General features: G+C 30.2%; 1 protein-coding gene and 1 long non-coding RNA gene across 3 annotated transcripts in view; one reads left to right on the forward strand and one right to left on the reverse strand.

The window, feature by feature from the left end:
• The window catches only part of LOC145283781 (uncharacterized), a 189,947-nt gene that overhangs the window by 35,015 nt on the left and 135,911 nt on the right, over window positions 1-19,021 (forward strand). The window lies entirely within an intron of this gene.
• Window positions 2,838-19,021, reverse strand: part of LOC145283779 (uncharacterized) — an 82,537-nt gene continuing 66,353 nt past the window's right edge. Inside the window, exon 2 of one of the 2 annotated variants that reach the window (XM_080132837.1) lies at window positions 2,838-4,297. In XM_080132837.1, coding sequence (XP_079988963.1) covers window positions 3,649-4,014 — 366 coding nt within the window. In that variant the 5' untranslated portion in view covers window positions 4,015-4,297 and the 3' untranslated portion in view covers window positions 2,838-3,648. Of the gene's footprint in view, window positions 4,298-10,527; window positions 11,262-19,021 lie in introns of those variants that run through there. The other variant, XR_013868757.1, reaches the window with a different exon arrangement.

A 19,021-nucleotide genomic window follows, 5' to 3' on the forward strand; every position in this document is an offset into this window, starting at 1 on the left:
AATTACTAGAAGAAAATTAAATTTTAAACCCTTTTTAAAAAATAGTTTTCAATTATGGCTAATAATAATATTAGTATTTATAACAGCAGTAGTTATTAGTTATTTGTAATCTATGAAAAGTTAAGAAGGGGCGTGGAGAAATATGTTGAGCAAGTCAATTTGGTATGATGAGATGAGAAATAACAGAAAGAATGACAAAGTTGGAATCCTCTTCATTAAGTCTTTCTCCCTCTACTACATTCCTTTTCCCTCCCCATCAATGGTAATGACATCATCTACTGTGATGACAAGACAATCAGTCTCAAAAGATAGGGGTATGCCGTTCTGGGAAGTCAGGTAGAGATCAGTGTGTATGAGATGTGCATAACCACACTCCTTCAGAATGAGGCGGCGGGGGTGGGGGGAACGAAAGCCCTCCCCTCTTCTTTCAAGAAAAGTTTGCAGCAGAAGAGGAGTAGCTGTTTTTAAGGGTGTAATGAACAAAGAAAAAAACCTTTATCAGATATTTTTGTATCAGTCATTTTTTTTTGTTCATCATCATCATCATCATCATCATCATCATCACAACCACCATCATCATCATTGCTGTTGTTGTTTCAAACTTCTTCAGTTTCCTATACTCTCCTTTTTTTTCATCAATAGTGTGTTACCGCCTGCACAGCACAAAATCAGGTAAAAAGGCACTATTATGTCTGGTTCTGAATATCAAAGGCTCTGTAGAAGATGGGGAAGGGGGGTGCAAACACAACATTTTAAAAATGAAGAAAGGCTTGCATGCATTTGTAAAAATTGCTCTGTCCTGGGCTGCTATTTTTAGTTTCAGGTCATTCATAAAAAAGGATGGAGAAGGAAAGGTTAGGGTCTGTAAGATGAGGGAAAAGGATGACAGCAAACACATGTGCCAATTATTTATTGGATAACAGATTACATAAGTTTTCTTTTCTGCCTTAAAAAAAAAAAAGAATATGCACATTACAAAGTAAGATAATAGAATGTATTTAAACAATGAAATACTGATATTAAATAAAGAATGTGAGACTTGTTCCAAAATTTAAATTAATTTATAATTGCAGAACCAAATTTAAGTCCTCAGAATTTTAGCCAAAATATCAGAAGCATTGAAGTAAAATTCTGGAGTCAATTCTGTTTATTCTATTGTCATTAAAAGTCAAGTCTACACATTTAATTCTTACTAAAAACTAAATAAGAATTTTTAATAGATACAATCATCGTTTTCATTTTTTGATAGTTTAACTTGAGCCACATGAAACATTTTTCCATCAATTTACTTTAAAATCACATTTATTTTTCTCTCAATGTTTTAATTTTACAGATATGTATAAATTTAAAAAGAATAATTAAAGTTTGGTTAATAGCTGTTGGATGGAAGATAGTTTTTTATCTTATTTTATAATAAAATAAAAAACTATCTTCCATCGAACAGCTATTAACCAAACTTTAATTATTCTTTTTAAATTTATACATATCTTTAATCTGCTATTAGGTTGTCCAAAATGTTTGTAAACACTTGCAAAACATTGAATTTTTACACAATTTTTACTTGATTTTTGCATTTATATTGTTACTAGTGAGGGGTACCCGGCGTTGCCCGGGTGTTTGTAGGTGTGTGAAAAAAAAACAGGTGCCCATGAAAAAAAATTAAGCCTTGACGACGCGCAGTTGGAAAATAGTAAAGTGTGGAAAAAAACAGGTGCGCGTTTTTGATTGACGTTACAGCAATAGCTATTCAGCAGGCAGCTAGCATTTTGTGCAGGACAGTTTTTAATGAGGTCAATAAATCGGTTTGTTTGTTTTTAAAAACCCGCTCCCTCGTCTCGAAATGAAAGCTACCGTCTGATATGACGAAGTCAACATTGACCAAACGTTACTTAGCTCTCTCGAGACCACTGGCTCTGGGCCTGTGATTAGAGTAGAGTTTCGCTTTTTTTTATACCGAAAACCGAATGTAACGTGTGCCGATGTGGGAAATGTCGAATAATTAACGTTTGAAAGTCAATAAAATTAAATAGACAGGCGAGCTCCGTGGTTAACTGTGAGATATTACAATTTATAGATGATATAAAAAGTTGTAAGAAGTTGTGAAGCGAGCGAGCGCTTCTCTGAAAGAAGCCTTTTGTGGACATCGAGGAAAAGCGTACATACATACATACATTTTCGCTTTTATATATATAGATAGTAATCCTCATATTTCTATTTTAGATGGCAATTCAGCTGCGAGTTTGATTTAACCAGGAAAGCCCCAGAAAAGATTTGTGCTACCGAAAGTGAAGAAATAATTGCATATGCGGTGATCTTAAAGTGGTTAAATGTTTCGATTCTGGCAATATGAGACTTGAAGATAAGCCTCGTTTAGGACGGCCGTTAAAGTTTCATGATGGAGACTTGCAAACCGGGTTGGACATTGCGCCTTCATCGAGCAATCGATAATTAATTGGCTAATGAGCTTGGAGTTCGTAAATCGGCAATTCATCGACACTTTAAGTAACTTGATTTTGTTCACAAAAAGTCATGCCAAGATCCGAACGAACTCACTAAAGCACAAGCCAACAAACAAGTTGAAATTTGTGAATTGCTCAGCAATGAGCGTTTTTGGAAGTGCATTATGACATCGGACAAGGAAGGAGTCTATTTTGTCCAGCACAATTGAGACAAGCATTCAGAAAGGACAAGAGACACCATTGGTTTCACAACAAGATCAATTCGGCAAGAAAGTCATGTTGTGTGTTTGGTGGAAGTTTGAAGGAATCGTGCATTTTGAGTTGGTTCCAAATGGTTGTGCCATGTGCCAAATTTTACAGTTTAAGCAAATCTACAAAAAGTTGGAGCAAAAGTACCTGGCTCTTATCAACCAAAAACATACTTTGATACAGCAGGACAATGCCAAGCCACACTCCACCAGGAAGACCAAAGACAAATTTGAAGAGCTGGAGGGCGTTGAGGTTGTGCTCCATCAGATTATGATCTTTTTCACTCAATGCAACACTTTCTGAAGGGCTAGCAATTCAACTCATCTGATGAAGTCGAGGAAGCATGTCAAGAATTCTTTTATTCGAAGCTGGCTAAATGGTACTTTGACTAGACACAAAAGCTTCCAGATTGATTGTCTTGAAAAATGATATCCTTTATTTTGAAGATTAATTTTTTGTTGTTGTTGTTATTACTTGGCGAGTAAAATTTCAATTTTTTGCAAGTGTTTACAAACTTTGCGGACAACTTAATATCTATGAAAACAGAACAATAAAAATGCAAATAAATAATACTAAACATAAACATAAACTGTTTAAAAATAATTATGTAAATTAGGCATACAAGTAGTCATATTCAGGTCATTACTGTTTACTATATATACAGTATTTTAAATGACTATGTTGATTTAAATAATAGTGATCTGTCTTTGTAGTATAGGTGTAATAAATCTTTACATTAATTTCCAACTGCACTTCATGGTATTGTTTTGTTTTCAAATATATTGAAATCGTAGCAAATCTTGAAGCTAACAATTGTTGGGTTCATATATAGGGTAAAACAACACTACAGCTTTATTTTAAAACTTGTATTGAAAAAATAAATTCAAATGACTTGATTATGTAGTAGAGCTGACATCTATTCAATGTAGCCACCTTCAGCCTAATTACCACCTTGATACGGGTCCAGAACTTGGAGAATGCCTTTTCCACAAGCGCCAGCAGGAACTTGGCGGATGGTGGTTATCAGGCTGGCTTTGGTGTTGTGGGAGGTCATGTTGGTGATCTTCTCGACGTATGACCAAACGAAGTAGTTTAGCAGATTCAGGTTGAGGGAGGAGGAGGAGGTGCCAGTGAGAGGAGGGTACAAAGTCATAACTCCTTCTGAAGTCAAGCCTGGGTCTCTGTGGACTTGTGGGCCAGCACCAAGTCCTGCTGTCACACCCAGGGTCTGCCAGCGGCCCCCTGATTGCATCAGATTATCACACTCTTCAGCACATCCAGGTACACTTTGGTGTTGACTTTTCATCTGACTTCAAATATGTGCAGTGGCACGACGTGAAACCACACTAAAAACCATAACTGTGATTGGAAACCTTGTTTTCATCACCCTGGGCACATCCCTGTTATTCGTGACAATTCAGTGATGCATTTTGAGGGTTCTGTTGTCATAACTTGGATTGGTAGAGAGCATGAGTTGTACAGCGGCACATCTCCGATCTCACTCGTTGAACATTGTATCACTTTCAGAAATGAAAGAAGGCTTCTACTGCTCTTGGGATTTGTACACAACTGGCCAACTAGTAGATGGTCTGCAACAAAAAAAAGAAAACCGGTTTTCATCAAATGGAAATGGAATCATGTTGTTTTTTCTAGGGCAACAATTTTGCCGTTCCACCCTGTAAAACTATCAGCCATACCTGGCATTTTTGGAGAATGGAAGATGACCTCTGATGCCAATATTATAATTTTTAATCTTATTCTTTAACTTCTATAATATTCAATTTTAATAAAATTGAAAGTAAAATGTCGTCTCTGGTGTTTACAGCTGTCCAATACAAAAAGTATTGTAAACAACACTAACACAAGCTTAATATTTTTTTTTTACTCATGTTCACCTCTAACAAGGCACATCACATAAGGGGCTACTATTTGGGACCATGGCAAAGAAAGATTAACAAGATGTTGGTTTACATTACATTTAAACTTCTGCATATCAGTACAGCCATGGAAGCAGGTAGCAGGAAGGGAATTCCAAAGTCTAGCTGTTCAAGGGAAGAAACTATCTGGTATTTAGGGACTTCAGCAGTTAAGGGATGAGATTTTATTGTTAAGCGGCTTGTCAGGGATATGTACATCGAGGGGACACAAGTGCAACAAATTCATCAGAGCAAATTCTATTAAAATATTTGTAAAACAGGCACAGAGATGCAGCATTGCAGCGATAGGACAGGGGCTGGAGCTTAGTTGACTAAGTGGGATATATTAGATTGAAAACTTTGTTTTGGACCCTATCCAAGAGGAAGAGGCTAGTGGTAGATGCACCAGCCCAGTTGGATTCCTCATAAAAACTTACTTGAGTCACTGTTTCCACTTATATTTACAAACCAAGAGACTGAGCCACCACATTTTTAATACAGATTTTTAGGTTAAGGTTAAGACCCAGGTCGTCCTTGATGGCTACACATCTAAACATCATAATATTAATGTAAGTGTATCCCATATGTGTATATTTATTGATGACATCATACTCTATTTTGGACATGTGGGCACATCGAATGAAGACATATCTAAGGCAATAGTTGGATCCTTAGAAAATTATCTCTAGTTTATAGTGGAATGCGTCCAAAAAAAGATGATTGCATTTAATGCTTCTAAGACAAAGGTTCTTTTCTTTAACAATTATAAGAAACCTTAATAACTCTGGAAGTATGCTACCAGAGATGTCTATCCCAACATCCAAACTCCTCACAGCTAACATGAATTGGAATAAATACAGAGAAGAGTCTGCTGCAAAGAAAATGGACTCCTATCTGGCTAGAAAACAGAGTAAATATGAGTTTCTAACCTAATAGATGCACACTGTTTACTAAGCTCCAGTTCCTGTATCACAACTGCAATGTTTCATCCATTCTTGTTTTACAAGTATTTCAGTTCCTCAACAAAACCCCTGACAAACATAACAATCCGCAAAATCACACCTCTTCATTGTAGAGATAAGCATATACCGGAAGGCTTTCTACTCTAATATCTTCTGTCCTTAAACTATTTGTGTCTGGAATTCTCTCCTTACTTCCTGTTTCCCTGACTGTATAAGTGTGTAGAAATTTAAATGTAATGTGAAACAATATTTTGTTGCACAATTATTCACAGAAGATGCCTTTTATAAATCTGACCCCTACCTCACGATAGCCCTTTATGTCTCCATGCTTACAATGTTACTTGTTTTGGGTCGAATTGAAATAAAACAAAACAAAAAAACAAAGATAAAATAGTGTTGAATAAAAACATAGTTTTAACTTTTTATTATTATTATTATTAGTAGTAGTAGTAGTATTAAGCAATTTCTTTTTTAATGTGACTGACTATTGCCTCTGTAAAATAGTTCATATATTAACTCTCTCAAGACCTAAGCACCTTAAAACCTGCATTAAAAAGAAGATTAATAACATTTTGAATGATTTTTTGTCTCTGAATGGCCACATTTTGTTGAGGTGGCCAAAATGTTAACAATTTTAAAACTTTCTGATTTTGGTCCAGTGCAGCAAGGATAATAATATATCAATACAGCTGCATAAAAGTTGTCTAGATCATAAACAAACAGAAAGTGTTAATAAATTTCATGTTCACAGTTATTATTACAAAATAGTTCCATAAAATTAAATTAAAAATCAATTCTTCAGCCTTGTCATTAAAATGACTTTTATTTCATTGTCCACCATTCAACAGAATCTTATTTGAATTTGATAACTTTGGAAATATTATCAGAATAAACAAGGAATAGATAATTTTTTATGAAACTTTTACAGAACTTACATTGAGCAGAGAATATTGAACTGATAATAAAATTGAAATCTGTGCTCATCTTGGCATTATATAATTTTTTTTTTACTTGTCTAACAACAGCAATATTTACATGTTTAATCCAAACCTGAATTTTAAGATTTGGATTTTGTATATTGATAACATTATGCTGAAGAAAGTAATTATTGATAATGCTCTACATTTTGTTGTATTTGATTTTATAAAGTTTTTTGTTAAAATTATAAACTATTAAAAATACACCAAAGTTAATCTAGAAATATCTCATGTTTCAAATAACATCTAAATAATTTGTGACTATGAGAAAATGCTTTAAACACAAAGTGAAATGAATATTTAGGTCAGGAGTTTTCATCCTTTTTATGTTCTTGCTTTTTTTTTTATTTATGAAATCATTTTTTACAAATATGTAAACCCCATTATGCATATATATCTCTTCACACTTTATCAATGAATTCTCTTCTTCTTTCATGTTGAACAATACATTATAAATATTCATTCAGTATGAATCAAGTTGAATCTGAATATTTCTTTTGAACTAGTACAAGCCACCTCATTCATAGGGTTTCCACTTTCATTACCAGCTTAAAAATTCACCCAAATAACATTAATATTGATGACAATATTCAAAGAAAGTTTTTCAGTTTGTTGCTTTTTTATATCTTATTTTGCCTATATTAGTTCTTCCCTCAAAAATATTATGGATATAAAATAGTATAAAAATACTAATAGTTTTATCTCAATCTTTGAAAAATTGTTTTATTTAAAAACTTTATATTTTTCTCTTTTATAATCCTCGCAAATTGTTTATGAATAAATCTAAACATTTTTTCTTCATGTATCTATATAATAAAGTAAAGCAAACTTGTTTCTCAAGTTTTCCTTTCTCAAGTTTCTTCCTACAAAATTGGTATTTTGATTTTAACTCAAGTTTTTTTTTTTTTTTTTTTTTTTGAGTTTTATGCAGAGCATTTGTTTATGTTCTTAAGAACAAAAAGTATTGAAATGTATTTTCTTTTAAAAAAATTTTTGGCTTTGGAGATTGAGATTGAAAAACATGTCCATTTTAAAAATATATACATTAAATATTATTAATAAAAGCAGTAAACAAATTTGTAGCCGACAAAATATTTGAATTAGTGATTGAAGTAGCAGTCAGAGAACTTGTAACTTACAAAGAATATAGTTGGATCCTTAGAAAATTATCTCCAGTCTATAGTGGAATGTGTCCAAAAAAAGATGATTGCATTTAATGCTTCTAAGACAAAGGTTCTTTTCTTTAACAATTATAAGAAACCTTGCTACCAGAGATGTCTATCCCAACATCCAAACTCCTCACATCGGTGTGCAAACATTTAACCCTTATCCCTGAGTGGCTATTGGGCCTTGATAAGTGGTGAAGTGGTGAACTCCATGTAAAAAAAAAAAAAAAAATCTCCTTTGATGTACTGAACAAAACAAAGTCTATTGGTCTGATTAAATATACAAAGACTCAGCTGGAAATTAAAAAAAATATTTTTTATCAAAACACAATATGAGCCATATTTTACATATTGAGATGAGTTTTGTATGCAGTTTTTGTTTATGAATAAAATAGGGAAAAATCTCATTTTACTTTATATATATGAGATTTACTTCAAAATATTATTCATTTTATTTACTTCCAAAGTACTTGTGTGTGAGTTTTACAAATTTATATGGCAAAGATCAATGAATGCATTCATTCAAAAATTATATTTAAAATATTATTATTTATTTAATTTCTGATGTTTGAGTAGCACATTCTGAGTTTCAAAGTTGCTCACAATATTTTTAAAATGATAAGAAACAAATGAATATTTAAACTTATTTAAACAACTCCTACATTGAAATAGACCCTACATCTTCATGGTACTTTTTTTAGTGATTTCACAATAATATTTAAAAGATTAGAAATATTTAAAAAATTCATTTGATATTTTTTAATATCAAATGTCCTTATAATCATAACCATTTTGCTCTTTTTCAAATCTTTTATATTTAACTAATTTTTTTCCTCTTCTGGTACTCAATATAGAAATGATATTAGTTTTTTGTTTTCACAGTAACATATCTGTCAGCAAAATTAAAATACAGAAACCTTTTTTTACATGGTGACTCTAATATAAAATTTATTAAAATAATGCTTAATGTTTTATGAGCGGTTTTTAATGTGAGTAATCTTAGTATTAATTAAAATGATTTTCCTTTTGAAAGAATTAAAAATACAAATATTCTGAATGAATTATGTTGTCTAGTAAGAAAAATGCAAACAATTTTTTCAATATCATATCAGAAGTAATGTTGCTGGATTTTCAACAATTATCATAGACTACTTCAGGTGATTTTTGGCCTTTATAAAAACAATATGAATCAAATGTTACAAAATATTTACTAGATTAAAATAGGATTTACATTATTAAACCCCATACACACCTAATTAATAAATTAACCCTTGATATTTAACAACTGTTCACTGCTGCATGGGCAGCATTTAAAAGCATTTAGACTGTTGAATTCTGTCCATGTAAACTGATAAGACATACGAAAATACACCTGAATAATTTTATTTCTTACATAACATTCTTTTCTTTCTTCAATAGCTGATATACTGATTTCATATGAAAAAACAAAAAAAGACTAAGAATTATGTGAAACTACAGTAGTATTTCAGTACAGACCATGCTGTAATAATAATGTTTTGAATTAGAGAACCATTATCAACATGTTAACTAATCTGTACTTTTACTGGACAATTTGATAAAACAAACATAAATATTGCACTTAACTTGAATATCGTAGCAAAATAATAGCACAGGCGGTAAACTACAAAAATGCACTTGCGTATGTTCTGATTCATTTAGCAGCACATTAAGACAGAGACTTACAACAGACCGGTTTTCTATGTGGAGAAATTCCAGATCCCACAACAAAACACTATGGATTCAGACAAAAGAAATATTGGTTTAATGTTTAGAAGAAAAAGTTTCTCTAATGACCAAACATAGGAAAGATGTGTAATTTCGGAAAAGATCATTTTTAATGTGGAGAAAATCTAACTCCCACAAAAAGACACTCTAGATCTGGATAAAATAATATTGATTTATTTTAGAAGAATTTTTCCAATAATTTTTAGAAGAATTTTTTTAATCATTTCTTCAATGATCAATTTTAGAAGAATTCCCCCAATAGAGGACAGACGGCATGAAACAACAGATACTGCACTTTCATTTTTTTTCCAAAAAGATATATAATCTCTCCCAATAACAAAAAAACGGAAAAGATGAACTATAGTATCAGAATGCATTCTGTTATTTTTTGGCAACAGAAATATTGGGATACCATTTATAATTTACACAAATTAGGTGCAAGGTCATCTAAACAGTGGGCAGTGGATATGTTGGTCATACTTTCACATATTTACTATAGGTACATTCCTACCTAAAATATCTTAGTGTTGAATTTTTTTATTCAAACAATAAATCAGAAAAGGTCTGTAATTTATGAAACTCAAACTTTTTGCCACTTAATTGCATTAGATTCACAAGATCCATCTGTACTTTATTTTGTTTAGTTTTCAAGAGTAATAGAATGCATACAAAATACACAAATTGTCAATATGTTTGAGTATAAATATTACATCTATTCTCATTCCGAAATTTGTGTTTCTATTACAAAAACACCTCGTAATGTTGATTTATTCATTAATGATAGCAGTTTCTGCATTTATCAATTTCTTCCTTTTTTTCATTTTAAAATTCAATCTGATTTTTCTTTAAAAAGTTTCTGCTACTGTGTGAAACTCACCTAAAATCTTCATCTAAGTACAACACTATATTTTGGTTAGTTGACCGTTTGCTTCCTTCATTTGTACTGTTTCTTCATCGATTTTCACATTGTCAGAAAACATTTTCATTTTTAACAATTTAACAGCAATATTTATCCCTATTAAGTAAAATAAAAAAAGCAACAAAAACTCAGATAAAGTTTGGTAATAATGTTTATTTTACATAATTTCTTTTGCACAAATAAGCATTCAATTAGGTTGTTCATTTGTTTTTTGTTTGTTTTTTTTTCTGTGTGTCATGCATGACTGCTCAAGGTTGGGCCTGGAATCTCTTGAGTTAATCTCCTAGGCAATGTCAGGACAGATGCAGCTAGTTGGAAATAAAACTTATCAACCATATTTGCTGAATTGCTGTAAGTGTTCTGCGATTAAAATTTTGTCAAATGTTTTGTTTACTCATGGGAAATTAGAAGTATACAAAAGCACACATATTTTTTATTATTTCTCACTCGCACATATATTAGAGTGTTCAGAATATATTTAAAACATTTGGAAAAGGAAACAAAAAATCATTTATTTATGTATTCTAAAAAAAATTTAAAGTGCAACTCCTAGATCATTTTCCGAATATAGCACACTTGACAAAGCCACTCTGCACCTTCAGTTGAGACCTGAAACATGTAGTCTTCAAAGTGCCTTCTGAGAAACAACTGACGATCAGTTTGATCATGGCAGTCAGCATTGTTTTAGTGTTGGAAGCATATGGTTGATGTCTTTCTCAATTCTGTTCCACACATAATAGTCTATAATGAGTTGGGAGGCTAGATGTTGAAGCTAGTGAAATTTTGAAAGTTCTCAGACAAGCACTTCTGGGTTTTCCTGGAGGTGTGATATGGAGTTGAATCCTGCTGCTATGTTGTATGGTCTTCCTGCAATATATTACATTATGTATTATGTGCATTATTCTATACATTTATTATATTACATTATATATTATGTGCATTATTCTATACATTTATTATATTACATTATATATTATGTGCATTATTCTATACATTTATTATATTACATTATGTATTATGTGCATTATTCTATACATTTATTATATTACATTATGTATTATGTGCATTATTCTATACATTTATTATATTACATTATGTATTATGTGCATTATTCTATACATTTATTATATTACATTATGTATTATGTGCATTATTGTATACATTTATTATATTACATTATATATTATGTGCATTATTGTATACATTTATTGTATTACATTATATATTATGTGCATTATTCTATACATTTATTATATTACATTATGTATTATGTGCATTATTCTATACATTTATTGTATTACATTATGTATTATGTGCATTATTCTATACATTTATTATATTACATTATATATTATGTGCATTATTGTATACATTTATTGTATTACATTATGTATTATGTGCATTATTGTATACATTTATTATATTACATTATATATTATGTGCATTATTGTATACATTTATTGTATTACATTATATATTATGTGCATTATTGTATACATTTATTATATTACATTATGTATTATGTGCATTATTCTATACATTTATTATATTACATTATGTATTATGTGCATTATTCTATACATTTATTATATTACATTATGTATTATGTGCATTATTGTATACATTTATTATATTACATTATGTATTATGTGCATTATTCTATACATTTATTATATTACATTATGTATTATGTGCATTATTCTATACATTTATTATATTACATTATATATTATGTGCATTATTGTATACATTTATTATATTACATTATGTATTATGTGCATTATTGTATACATTTATTATATTACATTATGTATTATGTGCATTATTGTATACATTTATTATATTACATTATGTATTATGTGCATTATTGTATACATTTATTATATTACATTATGTATTATGTGCATTATTCTATACATTTATTATATTACATTATATATTATGCGCATTATTCTATACATTTATTATATTACATTATATATTATGTGCATTATTCTATACATTTATTATATTACATTATATATTATGTGCATTATTCTATACATTTATTATATTACATTATATATTATGTGCATTATTCTATACATTTATTATATTACATTATGTATTATGTGCATTATTCTATACATTTATTATATTACATTATATATTATGTGCATTATTCTATACATTTATTATATTACATTATATATTATGTGCATTATTCTATACATTTATTGTATTACATGTGCATTATTCTATACATTTATTATATTACATTATATATTATGTGCATTATTCTATACATTTATTGTATTACATGTGCATTATTCTATACATTTATTATATTACATTATATATTATGTGCATTATTCTATACATTTATTGTATTACATTATGTATTATGTGCATTATTCTAGCAAGACACCATAATAATCCCAAGGAAATAAAGACATTTCAGTGCACATAAAGAAATTATGGTTCTCGCATGATTTTAAACTGAATTCATTTATCCCATGAAGCAGATATATGTATTATCGACATCAAAAAATATAGATGAAACACTATTAAACAAAAACGCTGTTTGTTTTTTTAACTAATATGTCTAAAATAAGAAGTTAGGTTATAAAAATACAAAAAAAGAAAAATAAATTATTTTGGTGCATTGGATTAACTCACTGACCGAAAGTAACTTTGGTCAGCATCAACAAAGTTCAAACTTAGAGGAGTCTTGCCAAATGGAGGTTGTATAATGGTCCCGACGCCGGGGGATCACATAAAAAAAATAAATAGAACTGTTAAAAATCCTTGTCGGTACATCAAAGGAATCATCCATCAAGAATATTCCTTTTATTTTGAAGTGTGCGAGTGCTTATAATTAATTTGTATACAAATAATGGCGCAGTGATGTGTGTACTTTGAATAGTAACATCAATATCATTGGTTGGCTTGTCTTATTGCCTTTTATGCGTGATCACAACTTAATGGCCGTATCCCGTCTGATCTAACCCTCTAACCAAATGAGCCAACTTTCTCTTCAATCATAATTCGAATACACACAATAAAAATTTCTGAAAAACAAATAAATGCTTGGAATATGATATATTGCTAAAATGAAAAGGATGTAGGTTATTCAATCAAATAGCTTCTAACTTAGAATATAAGCATATATACCAATACTTCTTCAAGAGTTCATATTTATCAGATAAATTTTCATTATTAAATACATTAAATGAAAATATTTTCATTTAGTAATTATATGAATCATATGCTTCAAATAGACATTAAAGCGACTCATCAAAACATCAGATTTCAAATAAGATACAAGGCCTTTTACTAAAGAAAAATAGAAAACCATTAACGAGCAGGACAATCATTCTGGTTTTGCTAAGCTCTCATTTATGTGATGATTTAGTGCTCACTTTATGAAAATTTCCTAAAATGCTTCGGAACCGATATTTTCAACTTAAATTCTCTGAGCCCCAAAAAGTAAAATGCCAGATTCAAACCCTAACATAAGAACAAAAGAAAACAAACAAAAGGAAATATGAATTTGCATAATAATTTCATTTTTAAATATCTCTTTTGTTTAATGTTATTTAAATTTAATTTAAATATTGAAAAATAGACAAAAAAAGGTAATGTAATTAATGAAAGTATTTTAATTACTTTTTGAAATTAGATTTTGTAAAACATTTTGTTGAATTCTTTGAAAAAATAATTTCAGTCCAACATCAACATTTATCAAAATCTTCAGATTTCTCAGCAGAAAAGCAATGCACACAAGAGCCAAATTCTACAGGTTTGATTCTTGACAAATTCTCTACATATGGAGACAGAGGGGGCTACTAAATTGATAACACTATGCATTATGTTGACTGGGTTATCCGTTTTGTGTGCAATCAATTAACTAACCATCATGGACAAAAAATAGTTAATTTTTCAACTTTATTTCAAGGAACAACTTTCAGGAAACTTTTTATGGCTGTAGATGTTTGTCTTCAGGTTCAAATGTTGATTTTAATGCTGTCAATGTTTTTCATCACTGAAACAGTCCTGAATAGATATAAAACCTCTATCCAAACCATCAGTAATGAGCCAAATGATCTCAGCATCATATTTTCAAAATTCTCATCTATGACATCCATATATCTTGTCTGGGATATTACCAAACAGAACCTTGATGCTGGTAAGGCAACTGATCTCGATAACATTCCATTCATATTATTTAAAAACTACAACCAGAAATAACTCTTGTCCTTACAAAGCTGTTCAACCTTTGCTTAAAAAAGAAATGCTTTCCATCACCTTGGAAGACTTCATTGGTCTGCATGGTATTTAATAATACTGAAACTTGATCTTCAGCATTTCAGTTCTGTTTCCTGTGTGTCATAACTAAGTTGCTTGAATTTGCAATAAATCAAGAAATTGTTAACCACCTCAGCAGCAACAAAAGCAATTTACTTAGTGACAAACAATACGGATTTTATCCTGCAAAATCAACAGCTAATGTGATGACAGTGATATTACATAGGATAAATGAATTTATCAGTGAGGGGCTTTGCTTATAAGGTGACAAAGGTTTGCTTTACAAGCATGTTAGCTATAGAATCTTTGGAAATATCCTCTCAACCATCAAATCCTTTATTTCCTGAGCCTGAAGTACATCCTTTATTTCCATGAGCCTGAAGTACATCGTTAATATCTCTGCAGACATCACAATGACTTCAATGAACTCTGATGTTAGATATTTCTGACTTTCTCTCTTCTGACTGATGCCATGGAGGGAAAAGTGGCTGGTTACTTTCAACGCCTCTAAAGCCAAGTTTTTCTCTATCAGCACCAGCCCTCTTTTCTCTCCAGTTTAAATGAATGACTATATCCTTGAGGAAGCCCCCACCTCTTTGATAAGTTCTTAGAACTCATTTTCACTCCAACCTAAAATGGAAAACTTATATGAAATCTGTTGCTAACGTTGCTGGAAAAATGGTTCAAGCATTTTATTTTTTGAGTTGTCAGCTATTTTAATTTCAAAAAAGAAGCCTTGTGTCAAAAAAAAAAGTAACACTATTAATCCAGAAGCGCTTTGAATTGTAAAAGCTAAGATGAAGACAAAGAATAGTTTCCATTAGGTAGTCAGTCCAAAGAATCGTAAAGAGCAAAGTTTCTTGTGTGAAAAACGAAAAGTATATGCAGAATTCTAAACTATCCAGTATGTGTTATGAAGTGATTCTGGTTTTTGATTCGTCGGTCGGTAGAAGAGCGTATTTCCATTTAATTGTTCAGATAAATAAATGAATTAAAACAAAATAAAAAATAAAAACAGGGAAGTCATTTCTGTTTTAGTTTTGTTCAAAAGTCAAAGAAATTATGTGTGTAAAATGTAAAAGATCAATTTTATCTTTATACCTTAAAATTGAGCATGTAAAAACGGAAGCCATTTTTAATTTTGTTCAAAAATGATATATATCATTCAAACACGGTAGTGTTTAAATATATGATTAAGTGGCAGTTTTAGTCATTTAGAACTGCTTGAAAGCTTCACCGCTCACTTATTTTTCAACCAAATTTCGAACAGTTATAGGTTATAGATCACCTCAGCTATGTTGTGAAAAAAAAAAATTTCAATTTTCGTTCAGTGAAACAGAAATTATGATGAATTTACTGGAGTTAAAAATCGTAAAAAAATGTAAGGAAGTGAGCAACGTTTTTTATGACTGGTTTCCATAGCAACCACATCGCTTCAATGACTACTGTTGCTACCAATTCACCGCTCTTGCGAAAAGAGAAGTAATAAGTGAAACAGAGAGAATGAAAGCATCCAAGGGAGATAATTGGAGTGATTTTATTGAAAGCAGACGAGTGCCATACATTGTTATTACATATGTGTATGTTATGTTTATGGGCGGAAAAAAAATAAGACTGAAAATAAATGAAGAACAATAATTTCATTTTAACCAGCTTTTGTATCATTTTGAATTTGGTTTTGGTTTTCTCATTACACAGATACATTTGGTGAAAATATGTGCAACTGTTTAATTTGTATAAACAACATTTTCGAATAAATCGATGTCCTTGTTCTCTTATTAAAGAACAAAGAGCAGTATCTATCCCAATACTACTCTTCATCTTTTCTGTGTTCAGTTAGTGAAAGAGAAAACTATTTTTATTTCAATCCACGGCTCCATTTCGAGAAACTGAATCTTCTCCACATTCATAAATGACCTTATGTCTGACTCTGCCCTGAACAAATTACAATGTGTATCTACAGTAATTTGAAAATATTACTATTTTTACACTTAAACTCTAAAAATATAATTTATCTCTTTTCACTCTGGTAATGTAAATGTTTAAAAGCTAATGATTTGGTATGTGTGTGCGAAACTATGGATGATAGACATAAACTTTTTTTATTCTCCTTTAAAAACCCAATAGTCTTATTGATCTACAGATGGTTGCAGAACCATTCAGAATTAACTTCTATACTCCTGTCTCAAATATTCTGATTTCAACTGACTTTTTAAGAGGCCCTGTTCACTTTCGTTTAACTCTTGACACAGTTGAACAAGTAAGATGGGTGGCTGTTATTGTTGGAAATAGTGAATTCACTGAAATGGAGCAGGGAATATTATTGTTGTAAGCTGTGTGTCCTTTGATATAAACTGGCAACTGTCAAGAGGCAGGTTTTCTAGCAGGTTGGGGTGATATACAAATGAATGTGAGAAGTGTAATATTGTTCGCTTGTAGAAGAGAAAGTATGCACGTGTGATATCAAATAGTTCAGAAAAGAGAAACTGTCAGATAGTATCCGAAGGAAAATGAAACCATATTTGAGAATTAGAACAAATTCAGAAATCGAGTGAAGAGAAATATTTCTTATTCAACATTGTTTGATTGTTTCTGATTTTTAGCTTCATGAAGAGGGCAGTTTTTCTCGGTTCTAAGAAGCCATTAAAAAATGTTTTCAGTTTGCTTGGCTGCTTTTGTGTGCTATGTTTATTTCTAAGAAGGAAATTGAAGGAACTTGTCAGTTTAAGAAAGTAGGAACAGCTAAAAAGGAAGATCGAATTAAAAGCAGCTAATAGAGAAAACAAAACAAGGAGGCAAATAATGATGTAAAGACCGAGAGATATTTTGAGCAAATCATTGTATTTTTATGGGTAAAATGAAAACCTATCTTTATTATAGTTAGTCTTCTTGTTGCTAGCTTTCTATATTTGTTGTTGTTTTCTTCTAACCACCATTTTTGCAAATGATTATATTACAGATGAATATTTTATTCATTTGATTGTTTTTCTTTTTACTGTTTTCTAATTTTTATTTTACTACCAATTTCACTTTTTCAAGAATTCTGTTTTTAGAAAAAAAAAACAATTTTAAAAGACATATTTTTTTTTTGCTGTTATTAAGGATACTTTATAAATGTTGACTTTTAGTTGGTTGCAAGCATTTTTGAAACATTGATAATAACCTTCCCTTCATTAAATACTAGCTGGATTTCAGGCATTGCCTGATCATACAATATGCTTAAACATGATATTTTAATTCATGCAGATTGCATATGTATTGTTATAGAATCAATCCGCTATTGAATATTTTATATTATGAAGAATAATTTGCCCGGTGGACTAATCGAAAAAAAAAAAAAAAAAAAAAAAAAGAATTATAATGTCATTCATCAAATTTCATCTATTTATCTACGATATCAAATCAGCTGATATTTGGGCTGATGAATGCTCTGGATAAATCACTTCTGATTAATGTTTAGTTTTAAAATATGAAAAAAAAACAATTTGCAGCGATTTTTAAATGGTACCAAATTTATATAACATTGGTGATGAATATTCGACTATGTAATTGTACCAAATCTATATTAGATTGGTGATGAATATTCGACTATGTAATTGTACCAAATCCATATAAGATTAGTGATGAATATTCGACTATGTAATTGTACCACATCTATATAAGATTAGTGATGAATATTCGACTATGTAATTGTACCAAATCTATATAAGATTAGTGATGAATATTCGACTATGTAATTGTACCAAATCCATATAAGATTAGTGATGAATATTCGACTATGTAATTGTACCAAATCTATATAAGATTGGTGATGAATATTCGACTATGTAATTGTACCAAATCTATATAAGATTGGTGATGAATATTCGACTATGTAATTGTAACAAATCTATATAAGATTGGTGATGAATATTCGACTATGTAATTGTACCAAATCTATATAAGATTAGTGATGAATATTCGACTATGTAATTGTACCAAATCTATATAAGATTAGTGATGAATATTCGACTATGTAATTGTACCAAATCCATATAAGATTAGTGATGAATATTCGACTATGTAATTGTACCAAATCTATATAAGATTGGTGATGAATATTCGACTATGTAATTGTAAAAAATCTATACAAGATTGGTGATGAATATTCGACTATGTAATTGTACCAAATCTATATAAGATTAGTGATGAATATTCGACTATGTAATAGTACCAAATCTATATAAGATTAGTGATGAATACTCGACTATGTAATTGTACCAAATCTATAAAAGATTGGTGAAAGAATATTCGACTATGTAATTGTACCAAATCTATATAAGATTGGTGATGAATATTCG

The sequence above is a fragment of the Euprymna scolopes genome, chromosome 8 (assembly GCF_053919585.1).
Source record: "Euprymna scolopes isolate OS-2025 chromosome 8, ASM5391958v1, whole genome shotgun sequence".
Classification (NCBI taxonomy): Eukaryota; Metazoa; Mollusca; class Cephalopoda; order Sepiida; family Sepiolidae; genus Euprymna; species Euprymna scolopes.